This window comes from Rhineura floridana, chromosome 22 (assembly GCF_030035675.1).
Source record: "Rhineura floridana isolate rRhiFlo1 chromosome 22, rRhiFlo1.hap2, whole genome shotgun sequence".
Classification (NCBI taxonomy): domain Eukaryota; kingdom Metazoa; phylum Chordata; class Lepidosauria; order Squamata; family Rhineuridae; genus Rhineura; species Rhineura floridana.
In genome coordinates, this window is record NC_084501.1 from 417,568 (window position 1) to 429,889 (window position 12,322).

At 45.3% G+C, this 12,322-nt stretch overlaps 1 protein-coding gene across 3 annotated transcripts in view; it reads right to left on the reverse strand.

The window, feature by feature from the left end:
* CDCA5 (cell division cycle associated 5) overlaps window positions 1-12,322 on the reverse strand; it is a 19,127-nt gene continuing 6,805 nt past the window's right edge. For all 3 annotated transcript variants that reach the window (XM_061606008.1, XM_061606007.1, XM_061606009.1), the window contains 3 exons: window positions 6,404-6,442; window positions 5,302-5,835; window positions 1-1,357 (listed from right to left, as the gene is read on the reverse strand). In XM_061606008.1, coding sequence (XP_061461992.1) covers window positions 1,277-1,357; window positions 5,302-5,835; window positions 6,404-6,442 — 654 coding nt within the window. In that variant the 3' untranslated portion in view covers window positions 1-1,276. The remainder of the gene's footprint in view (window positions 1,358-5,301; window positions 5,836-6,403; window positions 6,443-12,322) is intronic.

Consider the following 12,322-nt stretch of genomic DNA (forward strand, 5'->3'; position numbering starts at 1 on the left):
TTATTATGATTTTAAAGTCATTTATTACTGATGCATTGGTATAAACATTCTGGACAGGTCAGGCAGGTTCAGAAGCCCAGAACAGCCTAACAGGATGACCGTGTGATTTAAAAAAAAAAAACTATTATTCCTATTACATGCTTTGAACTCAAACAAAGCATGCTTCACTCCCTGTCCCAGGTAAGGATTTCCCTTCATCACATATCTGCTATAAGCAACTTGTGCCATCTGAGATTTCTGCTAGCTGATACAACACACAAGGTATCATTAAGAAACTCGCAAAAACCTACCAATAAAGCGAATATCAAGCAGAAGGATTAGAAATCAAAATGTACATGGTGAGGGTTCTTTTTCCAACAGGTTAATGCCACTATGAAGTTAGGAAAAGCCTTTTTAATTCTTCTACGCCTATTCTTACACATGTGCATTGCAAAACAGAAACACAGCCAGGGGAAAGACATGAAATAACCTCATGCAACTACTACCCTGTTTCACCATTTACACATACAATCAGAATTAGCAACCATGGACTAACAATAGGATTTTTTTTATCTGTGCGGCATTTCACTGCAAAGAAAGATCATGTAAAGCTTACCATTTAAATATTGCATAAAAATTGGGGAAGAGGAGCTGGTATCTAACCCCATTTATGCTCCAAAGTAGGTAAATATCAATCTCTAGATTCTAGAAAGCCAACACAGAAGAAAAAAAGTAAAATGCCCTACTGGATGCAAAAACTCTTAGTGGGGATGGGGGACAAGAGAGGAATTGTTTTATACTTTTGTACACATTTGGAATAGTCCAAGTAGTTATTTTTTACCTGTCACCAAGGCACAACCCCAGCTAAACATCCTTTTAAAAAATACAGAATACAGAATGAAAACTTGTGCTAAATGCACACACAATCACAGGCAGTTCATGCAAATGAGATGTTACAAAAGCTCAAGACTTGTTATTTAGCAGATATTACATGAGATATAGCCAGGACTTGTTCTCCCTGCCCCCCCGCCACGCTCACCACACCTGCCCCTGAGATGTTCACGTCACAGCCCAAGAGACATTCTTCACTAAGCAGCTGGACTTGTGCAACACAATCTCATTTGCTTTAGAAACTCCATGAAGGGGAGATGCCTTTGCCACCAAGTCCATCTGAAAGGAGAGATTTACTGCTTTTCAGTTTGGGGGAACTTGAAAAGTTCCTTCTGGCAAGCCCCACATCTGTGTCCAGAGAGCAGTTAGGGAGCTAATATGCTGAGTCTCAGTGACAAAGGAGTCTTCATTCCACAAGGAGGCCAAATCTCTCTGCTTCTTCAAACTCTGCATTCATCTGGGTGGCCCACTCATCTAGCTCTGCTTCCTGAAAAGGCAAGGAAAGATGTTTCAGCAAAAAGGGTGGCTCCACTTTAGTGACAGTACTTGATGGCAAGCAGACCTGGTGCACCTTAAGTGCCAGAAAAAACAACAGTACCACTACTTCTAGTTTAGCATCGGAGAGCTCAGTGTTATAACAGCTGAAGGGGAAAAAGTGACATTCTGCACTAAGGTAATCTGAATTTTGCAACCTAGATAGATTATTAAATTTATTACCCAGCCTTCACCAGTAGGTCCCAGGACAGGTCACAACAATACAATATGCATTATTAAAAACGCACAACTAGAGAGGGTCCTAAATACAAATGGATAGATAGAGATATCAAGCATCAAAAGCCAGGGTGAAAAGGTGTGTTTTCAGCATATGAAGTGAAGGTGCCAAATACACCTCTGTGGGGAAAGAATTCCACAGCTTAGGGGTTGCCACAGAGAATGCCCTCTGCCGAGCCATGCCCCCAAACCTCTGAGGTTGGTATAACTACCAAGAGGGCTCCCTCCTGTCAATCTCAACACTATAAAGGGTCGGTGGGGAAGGAGGCGGTCTTTCAAGTATTTGGGGGTTGAATCAAGCTCCTTGAATTGGGCCGTTTTGGTATCCAATGTAGCTGTTCTAAAACAGGGGTTCTATGGGATCTAAATGGAACCCCAGCCAACAATCTAGCTGCTGCTGCATTTTGGACCAGCTGATGTTTCTGAGTCATCTTCAAGGTCAGCCCACGTACAGCACATTGCAAAAATCCACTCTGGAAATTACCAGAGCGTAGAGTACTGGAGCCAAAAGGGGCCAAAGCTGGCAAACCAGATGGAGCTGGGAAGAGGCCCTTCGGTGAATAGGCTGAATCCAGGAGCATCCCCAAGATACAGGCCTGATCCTTCCAGGGGAACAACCCATCCAGGACAGGCTGTCTCCCCGCCTCCTGGACTCAAGAACTCAGGGCACATATCTGCAACATTCAGCCTCAGTCTGTTGGCTGACATCCAGCCTACCAGTCCAAGCACTGATCTAACACTTCAACTGCCTCTCCTGATGGAACAGACAGATACAGCTGGGTGTCATCTGCATATTGTTGACACCTCACCTCAAATCTCCTGACGACAGTTCCCAGCAGCTTCATATAGATGTTAAATAGCATGGGGGACAAGATGGAACCCTATGGGACACCACAGGACATCTCCCATGGTGCAGAACAGTAGCTTCCCATAGCTACTTTCTGGATATGGCCCTGGAGGTACGAGTGGAACCACTGAATCACAGTGGCCCAACCCCCACCTCCCTGAGACACTCCAGAAGGCTACTGTGGTCATCAGTATCAAATGTCATCAGCCAGGGTCACCAAAGCAGTCTCAGTGCCATGGCCAGGCCTGAAGCCAGACTGGAATGGATCAAAATAATCCGTTTCCTCCAAGCACACCTGAAGCTGGACCTCCACCACTTTCTCAAGCACCTTTCCTGAAAAGGGGATATTTACCACTAGGTGATAGTAGTTTAACACTGCTGGGTCCAGAGAGGTCCCACTGCCTTTTTCAAGGCAGGTGGCACCTTCCCTTCTCCAGTGAAGCATTGATCACTCCCTGGACCCTCCCAGTCAACCCCCCACGGCTAGTTCTCAGCAGCCATGGTGGGCAAGGGTCAAGAGAGCAGGTGGCTGACTGCACTTCTTCAAGCAGCTTGCCTATATAAATGAAACTGACAGGACAGATGGGATAGACAGTGCTGTGGATGCCTCCATTGGGCTTGCTCTAACTATGGCATCCAACTCTGTCCAAATCTGAACGACTGTTCCTGAAGTGCGTCACAAAGCTGTTACAGCATGCTGCTATAATGTGTCCAAGCAACACTCTCATAACCGGATCACAAAAGCCCATCTATCACTTGGAAAAGGTCTGCCGGACGGCTACTTGTCAATAGTGCCACCCTGGCTCCTGCTGGGAGGAAGGGTGGGAAATAAATCAAATAAATAAAATAGTGGCAGAGAAGTAAGCTTTCTTTGCCACCACCACATGGTAGGCACAGAAATGTGTTCACACATTTTCAGTCAGATTCAATCAGAAATTTAAGCCACCTGTGTTCTAGCCACCAACCCTCCCGTTTCATTGCACACAGGCCACTAGAGTACCAAGGTGACCTACATGCTCCACAGCAACCATGAGGGCACTCAGAAGCAGTCGTGCCATGTCAGCCAGAAAATCCCACAGAGCATTCAGGAACCCATCAGATTCCATAAATCTCTGAGGGCAGACTATCTCAATGGGTCCCCCCACCTCTGCAGACAGGAGTAGTCACATTCAGTCCCTCACCAGGGAATGGTGCATCTGTGACAAGGGATTAACAATGAGCCCCCCAATCATTGCCCAATGGTTGTCATGGAGACCATGAAATCCCAAGTCAGCCAATTTGTGGCAACCTCAGTGTGCATATTGAAGCCCCTCAACACCACCGTGAAAGAGTTATCCAACACATTGAGACTACCTGTGCTAGCTTAGTCAGGGGTGGAGTGTACATTAACATCATTCCTGTTCTGTCTCTCTGGCCAGCAACACAATCCTAGACACAGTATGGAACATTCTTCTGATGAGGGAGATGGAATTTTTATAGATAATCACACACCCCTCTGACCTGGAATGATGCTGCACTGAGTACCAAGCTCATCCGCCCAGGTTGCAGTCATGCATGACAGTTTGGCTGCCTCATCCATGATCAAATAGTGAATAATAGATTGGACAGACCTGGCATTTAACAACACCACCACCACAAGGCCATCCCGATTCTGAGACACAGCAGGCAAAGTACAGGGGGCAAGGGACTTGAAGTAAATAGCTCTCCTCCCCCCATGCATATCTTTGCCCACCACCACATCTCCCCCATCTACCATCACAGGGCCACTCCCATCCCCGCCCTTCGCTAGACACTTCTAGTAAATGAAAGGAATACAGCAGAGGTTAGTGGCAAAGAAAGAAAACTATTGGACATAGCTCATATCCCGTCTTTCACCTGGGATAAGAACTTACCATTCCTCCCCATCTCCCACATCCAGGAAGGGCCCAGTTTCATGCTGGATTGGGCTTTGACTCCACAGGCATGAAACTACTTTCCACTAACACACTCCAGACCATCTCTGGCCTCCCACCCTGGAAATGGCCTAGAGAAAAGCACAACCACCCCACCAGAGGAAAAGACAATCACTAACAAACATAAAACACAGCCCCATAAAGCTAATTAAAAGGGGGTGAGCCCTTGCCCTTGTTGCACTCCAACAATACGACCCAAAGAGGCAACCTGCTTGGTATCGTCCCTGCTGACAGCACCACCTGCTGTTCCCAGCGGTCTTGGCTTATATCTTCCCCTTCCACAGCACCACCGCAAGGTGCGCTGGCTTGAGGAGTGTCTTGGGCAGCTGCAGCCACTGAGGTAGATGGAATACAGCCTCAGCAGGGACTAGTCCTGAAGTTAACTGTCTCCCAAAGACAACAGCCTCTTGGAGGGAGCTGCTTCTGCAAGAGGATAGGGGGCCTGATGTTAAACTCTGCACCTCTCCCTATCTCAGCTAACTGCCTCTAATTCACTCACCTCCTTATTTTCTTGCTTGCTATGTTTAATGGCACCCATTTATTTCAGCTGCGTGTTCTTGTGCATTGACAGGCTAGGTCATCAGCCCCTCTGTCCATCATGACAGCAAGATAGGCAATGTGCATTGCACTGTGTATGTGCCTGGCCCATTCCACACCTTAACAGAGTATCAATAGGTTGCAATTGGCATTAGACAGACAGGCAAGGGCCAGAGGGGACCCAAGGACTGAGCAGCATCTCCTGCTCTACCAGCCTGCCCCCGTTAAGATCATCAGCCAATGCCCTGCTCCATCTGAGGTGCGCTGACTTTAATGCCTGTGTTACGTCTCTTTCTCTGGCTCCACCTATAACACCATACTCACATCAAATTGAGGCATCTTCTTTTTCCTCCGTTTTTCCTTGACAAATGAAATACCCGGGATGTCAATGTCGAGCTCCTTGATGGTGCTAGGTTCTGCCACTGTTGACTTCTGGGTGGCATCTGCATTCACAGGAGACACGTTGACCAGCTCTTCTGGAACAAGGAACTTCTCAAAGCCAAAGAGAGTTTGCCGCTTAACGGGGCCGTGGTTAGGTGTGGAAGTATCCGAGTGGCCAGAGTTGGGAGACTCTTGCTTCTCCAGGAAGCTGCGGGTCAAGGAGATCTCCATGCGGCTGTAAGACCGGCGCACTCTTTTTGCCATAGCCAGATCTCGTTCATCATCTGGCAGGGATTCACCTGTGTTGGCACTGATTGGAGACAGGATGCCTGTCCCTGATGGCAGGGGTCCTACCTCGAGATCCAAAGAGCAGCATGGGGGAGAAGGCTTCAATTCCATCTTGGCATTACCCCCATCAGAACTTTTAACCTTAGTGGTTCTCAGAGGGATGTTTTCCTTGTTGTCTTTTAAGGAAATCTGTAAAAGGAGAGGCAAGCTTAGCCTTCAATAGGAATGAGTCCTACTGGTGACAGAAGTAGTATCCTGTACTGAATAATGCTGATAAACAGTACACAAGTCAGGCTGCCAAGTGATTGATGAATTTTAGTTGATTAATTACCTGCCATGTAACTGATCCATTTTAAGTCATTTGCATATCACCAAAGTATCTCCAAGGCACGTAAACTGATATCAAACACATCCATAAAATTGTAAATTAACAATGCACATTTTGAGATAAGCTGTGTACACATCATACATTAAAAGCACATTATTCCCCCCCCCCCAAGAATCCTGGAAACTGTAGCTTGTTATGGATGCTGGGAATGGTAGTTCTGAGGGATAAACTACAGTTCCCAGGATTATTTGTGGAGTAAATGCATGCTGTGGACACAGCCACAGAATCATCTTCTTTAAAAAGCAGAATTGCAGAGGCCTAAAATAATAAAAGCAAGTGTGCCCTTCACTCACAGCATCACTATTTAAAGCTCAAAGCCCTAAGAGGAAGGCACGACCTTAACGACAGAACCCACTGCTTCACACTTACCCTCGGACTCCTTCGGGAAGTTAAGGCCATCTCCTTTACCTGATTTGAAAAAAGGAAAAGAAAATCTAAATGAAACCTACAGTGAATCTTGTACAAGTAAACAAAATTGTCAAGGGGGCGAGCCTTCCTAATCCAGTTCTGGACTCCCCCACCTATGGATTATGGCTTCAGTTTGCCCAGAATCAGAGAGAAGACTTGTGAGAGTTTTTTCTTCAGTTTTACACCACAATCTTGAATTCCAAAGGGCAAAAAAGGCATTTAATTCAAAGTTTGTGTTACATCAGTACCTAACACTTTGCAGTAGATACGCCAGAGCAGCAGTGGATGCCTGATAAGCAAACCAATCCCACTGACTCACTTTGCCCTTTGTTAGGGCCTACTCTGTTTGGCAGCGTTTTGCGAAGATTTTAGTAGGGGATCTTTCCAACCCCTTTTGGGATATCCTTTGACCAGACTGAAGAATCTTTCACCAGATGCCAGGATATGAACTTGGGACCCTTAAGGAGCCAACCCAGTCCCGGCACCTCAAGGTCAAGGACCTGTGCCCTGCCACTTAAGGAGGCTCATTCTTTTCAGCGCACTTTCTCTGCAATCTTACCAGGGCAAAGGAGGTGGGAAGGAGGCGTAGCTCAGGGGTAGAGCACATTCTTCGCCTGCAGAAGGCCCCAGATTCAGTCCTCAGCATCGCCAGGCATTGCTGGGAAAGATCCTCTCTGGCAGCAGCTCTCTGGGGTTTCAGTCAGTGTAGACAACGTTGAGAGAGATGAGCCAGGAGTTTACCTCCCTATAAGGCAGCTTCCTGCGTCCCTCCTCTCACTTCAGTAAAGAGCTCTTCAACCTGATCTAACTGGCCAGCCTAAAGCAGTGATGTGGGGTGGCTTATTTTTCTGTGGAAAATTTTCCATTTCATAACTTCATTAGTAACAATGAATGGATGTGAACTGCAAATGCAATGAGGCAAACTTGACCATTTCAAAATCTTCAGTTTTGTTTACAAAATACAAGTCAAATAAACATTCTGAATTTTCTAGATCCATTTCAGTTGGGGTTTAAGCCTGGTTTTCGCACAGAAATTGCCTTGGTCACCCTGTATGATATCTTTGTCAGGTCCCTGTTAATCCTCCTTGACCTCTCAGTGGCTTTCGATACCACCGTCCAAAGTATTCTTCTGGAGTAACTGTCCAAGTCAGAGGTGGGTGGCACTGCTTTGCAGTGGTTCTAGTCCTACTGAAATGGCCATTGTCAGAGGGCGGTACTTGGGGACTGTTATTCAGGGCCGTGGAGCCTTCAGTGTGGGGTCCTACAGGGTTCAGTTCTATCAACTAAGCTGTTAGCATCTACATGAAACCGCTGAGTGGGGTCACCCAGAGTTTGGAGTACGTTGTCAGCAATATAATAATATACAGTTCTATTTCTCCTTTACATCTGCAAGTGCAGCAGTGGATGTGCTAGTTGCTCCATCCTCTTGATCACTTTAGACTGGCAACCGCTCTCCAGAATTTCAGATGGGAGCCGGCACATCCATTGCCTTAAAACAGCTTTCTTCGCCGCCGCCAGTACCTCGCAGTACCCCCAGAGGCAAGAAAGGGAGTGCACGCTATCACGGGGTGGCTAGTCCCTTTGGAGGCATTCAATGCATCATCAGAGAAAAGCAGACAGAGTAATCTTGGCTTTTGAAAGTAAGATATTTGAAGGAATTTCAAGTGAACAGTTCCTCTGCAAGTCTCTTGTCTCTAAGTTACAAAATGGAGGATGGCGTTTTTGGGAGTCATGAAGATCAGGTCTTGAAAAAGCTGAAGAAGAGCCAATTTGTGTCCTTTCAAATTGAGACTGTCTTACCTCCGGAGCAGAGCATATCTAGTATAAAAAACCTGGCTGAATGTGGCTCTCTTATCATGACACATTTATATGTTTTTTCTTTTTTTTAATAATGTTATTTGTTATTTAATTTTGAAAATTGCATTATTGTATTGATGTATTATGATGTTATATTCGTGTTTTTGTAAGCCGCCTTGAGGGCCTTTTGGCCATAAGGCGGGGTATAAATTTAATAAATAAATAAATAAATAAATAAATAGTTCAATGTCTGACCTCAGTAATGGACTGAATGAGAGCCAGCAAAATGAAACTTAATCCAGGTAAGACTGAGGAACTGTTAGTGGGTGGTTCCCTAAACCTGCTCTGGCCTGGGTTACACTCCCTCTGAAGAAACAGGTGCATAGCTTGGGGGTACTTCTGGATCTTTTATGTAGTCTAGTGTCACTTGAGGCTTCAGTGGCACGAAGTGCCTTCCATCTGCTTCAACTGGTGGCCCAGTTACTTCCCTTTCTGGACAGGGATAGCCTAACTTCTGTTGTCTACACTCTAGTAACCTCCAGGTGAGACTACTGCAATGTGTTATACATGGGGCTCCCTCTGAAGACAGTCTGGAAACTGCAGCTGGTACAGAATTCAGCGGCCAGATTACTGACCAGGGCAAGACAGCTGAAAGACATAACACCAATTCTGGCAAGGCTGCACTGGCAACCAATTCATTTCTGGGCCAAATTCAAAGTGCTGGTTTTGACCTGTAAAGCCTTATGCGCAGGGATGTGGAGTCGGAGTCGTGAGCAATTTTGGGTGGAGTCGGAGTCGGTAGAAATGTACCGACTCAGACTTCAAAATAAATTTTGATTGACAAATTTTTTAAAATATAAATTCAAAATGTCAAAGAAGCTTCCCATGAAGTCAGCTGTATTTGAGCATTTCACCATAACTCAGGATGGAAAACATTTTGTGTGTCAGTGTATGACACAGGACCCAGATGAAGACAAATGCTGTGATGCCAAGATCAGCACATATTCAGGCAGCAATAGAAATGCTCCTACAAGAGCTTCCAATTTAAAAAGACATTTACAGCCCTTTCCAGGGCTGTGGAGTCGGAAGCAATTTTGGGTGGAGTCGGAGTCGGACAGTAGAAAAACAGAGGAGTCGGAGTTGAAAGTTTGGCGTACTGACTCCACAGCCCTGCTTATGCGGCACAGGGCCCCAATACCTCAAGGACCACTTCTCCCTACACGAACCCAGCCAGACACTGTTTGCTTCATCTGAGGCCCTTCTCCGTGTGCCCCCTCCAAAGGGGGCACAGAGGGGGCAGCACAAGAACAGGTCTTCTCAGTGGTAGCTCCCCATTTGTGGAATGCTCTCCCCAGGGAAGCACGCACGATGCCACTGTCTATCTTTAGGTGCCAGGCAAAAACATTTTCATTCACCCAGACCTTTGCAATTTAATTTTCTATTTGGTTTTAGTCAGGTGGGGAGAAGTTGGACTTTGTTTTTATGTAGTCAGGATATTCTTATTCTTGTTTTTATATCTATTTTTAATAAGTCACTTTGAGTTTTCAGTTTGGAAAAAGTGACTAATAAATATAATATATAATATAATATCAATCTCTAGGGCATTTTTTCTTATAGAAATAAACCTGATTTCCAAAAAACAAAAACCCACATCACTGATCCAAAGAACTGTAGGTTGGAAAGGAGATCATTTGCTTGTGCTTGTCATCAGTTGTTAGAGACAGAGGCCTGAGTAAAGCAGCATGGGCTGCTCCAAAGTAGTGGCACTCTGGAGCCTGGACAGATTTTGCCCGAGGGCTAACGCTCCCTGGCCTGGCTGGAAGATCCTTATTTATTTAATGGCATTTTTACCCCATCCTTGCTCCGCATCACAGAAACAACTCTGCATGGTATGATCAGATGGGAGCAAGTTAATGGCAAAAGATTACCCAGGAAGTTGGAGCACAGGCTTGCCCAAGGTCTCAGCATTATCAGCTACACCATTCTAACTCTCGTCCAATTAGCATCCCTTCTCAACAGCATAAACACACACACTTTCATGAAAGCTCCCTAAGTCTCCAGCTCTCTATTCTCTCAGGGGCATTAATCCTACAGGGGCAACCCCAAATTCCCAACAAGAGAACATTCTTCAAGCATTATTTGGGCAGTGCACATGCAGACACACTAACATGCACTGCACTGGAAAAGATGTAAGCAGTTTACACTGCTTAAGCTTTTTATGTACTTATTTAAGAACATAAGAAGAGTCTGCTGGATCAGGTCAATGGCCTACCTAGACTAGCATCCTGTACTCACAGTGGCCAACCAGTTGCTTAGGGGAAACCCACAAGCAGGACCCGAGTGCAAAGAGGGAGGTTTCCAGCAACTGGCATTTGCAAGCACACTACCTCTGCCTATGGAGGCAGAGCACAGCCATCAAGGCTAGTAACCACTGATAGCTTTTTCCTTCATGGATTTGTTTATTCCTCTTTTAAAGCCATCCAAGCTGGTGCCATCACTGCCTCTTGTGGGAGCCAATTCCATAGTTTAACTCTGCGCTGTGTGAAGAAGCACTTTCTTCTGTCTATCCTGAATCTTCCAACATTCAGCTTCACTGGATGCCCACAAGTTCTAGTGTTATGAGAGAAGGAGAAAAATGTTCTCTATCCACATTCCATGCATAATTTTATACACGTCTATCATGTCACCTCTTACTCACCCATTCTCTAAAATAAAAAGGCCCAAATCTGCAACCTTTCCTCATAAGGGAGTTGCTCGATCCCCTTAATCATTTTGCCCTTTTCTGAACCTTTTCCAGCTCTACAATATCCTTTTTGAGGCGAGGCGACCAGAATTGTACATAGCATTTATTTAAAGATTTGTATAAACCCCAACAAATGCTTCCAAAGCAATGTACAACAAATATCAGAATACATATATGAAAAATCAACTACTCATAACAATCTAAACAACAGATTGTAAAAGCACTGCATTACGAACTCCCAGATAGTATACAATATACAATGGCCAAACCACTCTTCAGGAAAACCCCTCTTTAAACTATGTTTTCAACAGCTGCCTAAAAAAAAAAGTGCAAAGTGTTTTAAGGTCACTCTGAAGCCCATTTCTCAGAGCTGGGGGCAAAATAGTAAAGGCCCAATTTCTAGTTGATGTCATGTGTACCTCTGGGCTTATGGAACTCTTATCAGGGGAACACAATTGCCAGGAAGGGACATATGGAGCAAGGCAGTGCTTAGATAAACCCCATACAACAGATCAAAATGCAAAAAGGAAAACTTTGACCTGAGCCTGGTAACACACTGGCAGCTAATGCAGTTCTCTTAAGCAGATGTTATGTGCTGTTGGGAAGATGTCCCAGCCAACAGCCTGGCTGCTGCATTATGCACTAGTTGCAACTTCCAGACTATATCCAAGGGAAATCACACACAGCACTCTGTAGTAATCCAGTCTTGAGGTTAATAACGTCTGGGCCACAGTGGCCAAGCTATCCCTACTGAGGAACAGTGACAGCCATCTTACTATTTATTTATGGATTTATAAACCACTTTTCAGGGGCACCTCAAAGTGGTTTACATAAAACTATAAAATTATTGCTGTGAAGACAATTGGTTTGCTCAAACAAAATGGCTCTGTGGCAATGCATTATGGGGAACATCTTCCCTAGATTAAGGACTAAAAGTGCTGGGAAAGAGCAAGAGCTCACAGCTGAACTGAGTTAGCTGGAAGCAGAGCGAACATATCCGTGTTATCAGTTCCAAGGCTGGTGCCTCAAGGCCACTGGCCTGAAAAACTGTACATCCGTTAGGGGGCAAAAACACTGGAATATTCCATCACCAGGAAGCCCTCTGAACAGCTAAGAAGGTTCTAACCATTGGCAGGGTGGGGTTCCCCATTAAAGTGATTTGGTGCATTTGCTAAGTGCCCCATCTTGACTAATGCTATCCAAGATGTACATCTCTGGGGAGATGTGGAACCATAGGGTCAATCTGCCTCCCTTCCTATGTTCCTAGGCTAGGTTAGACAGACGTTATTTTTGCCTGTGACTTGAACTCTGTACAGGCATACCCCGCTTTCATGTATGCA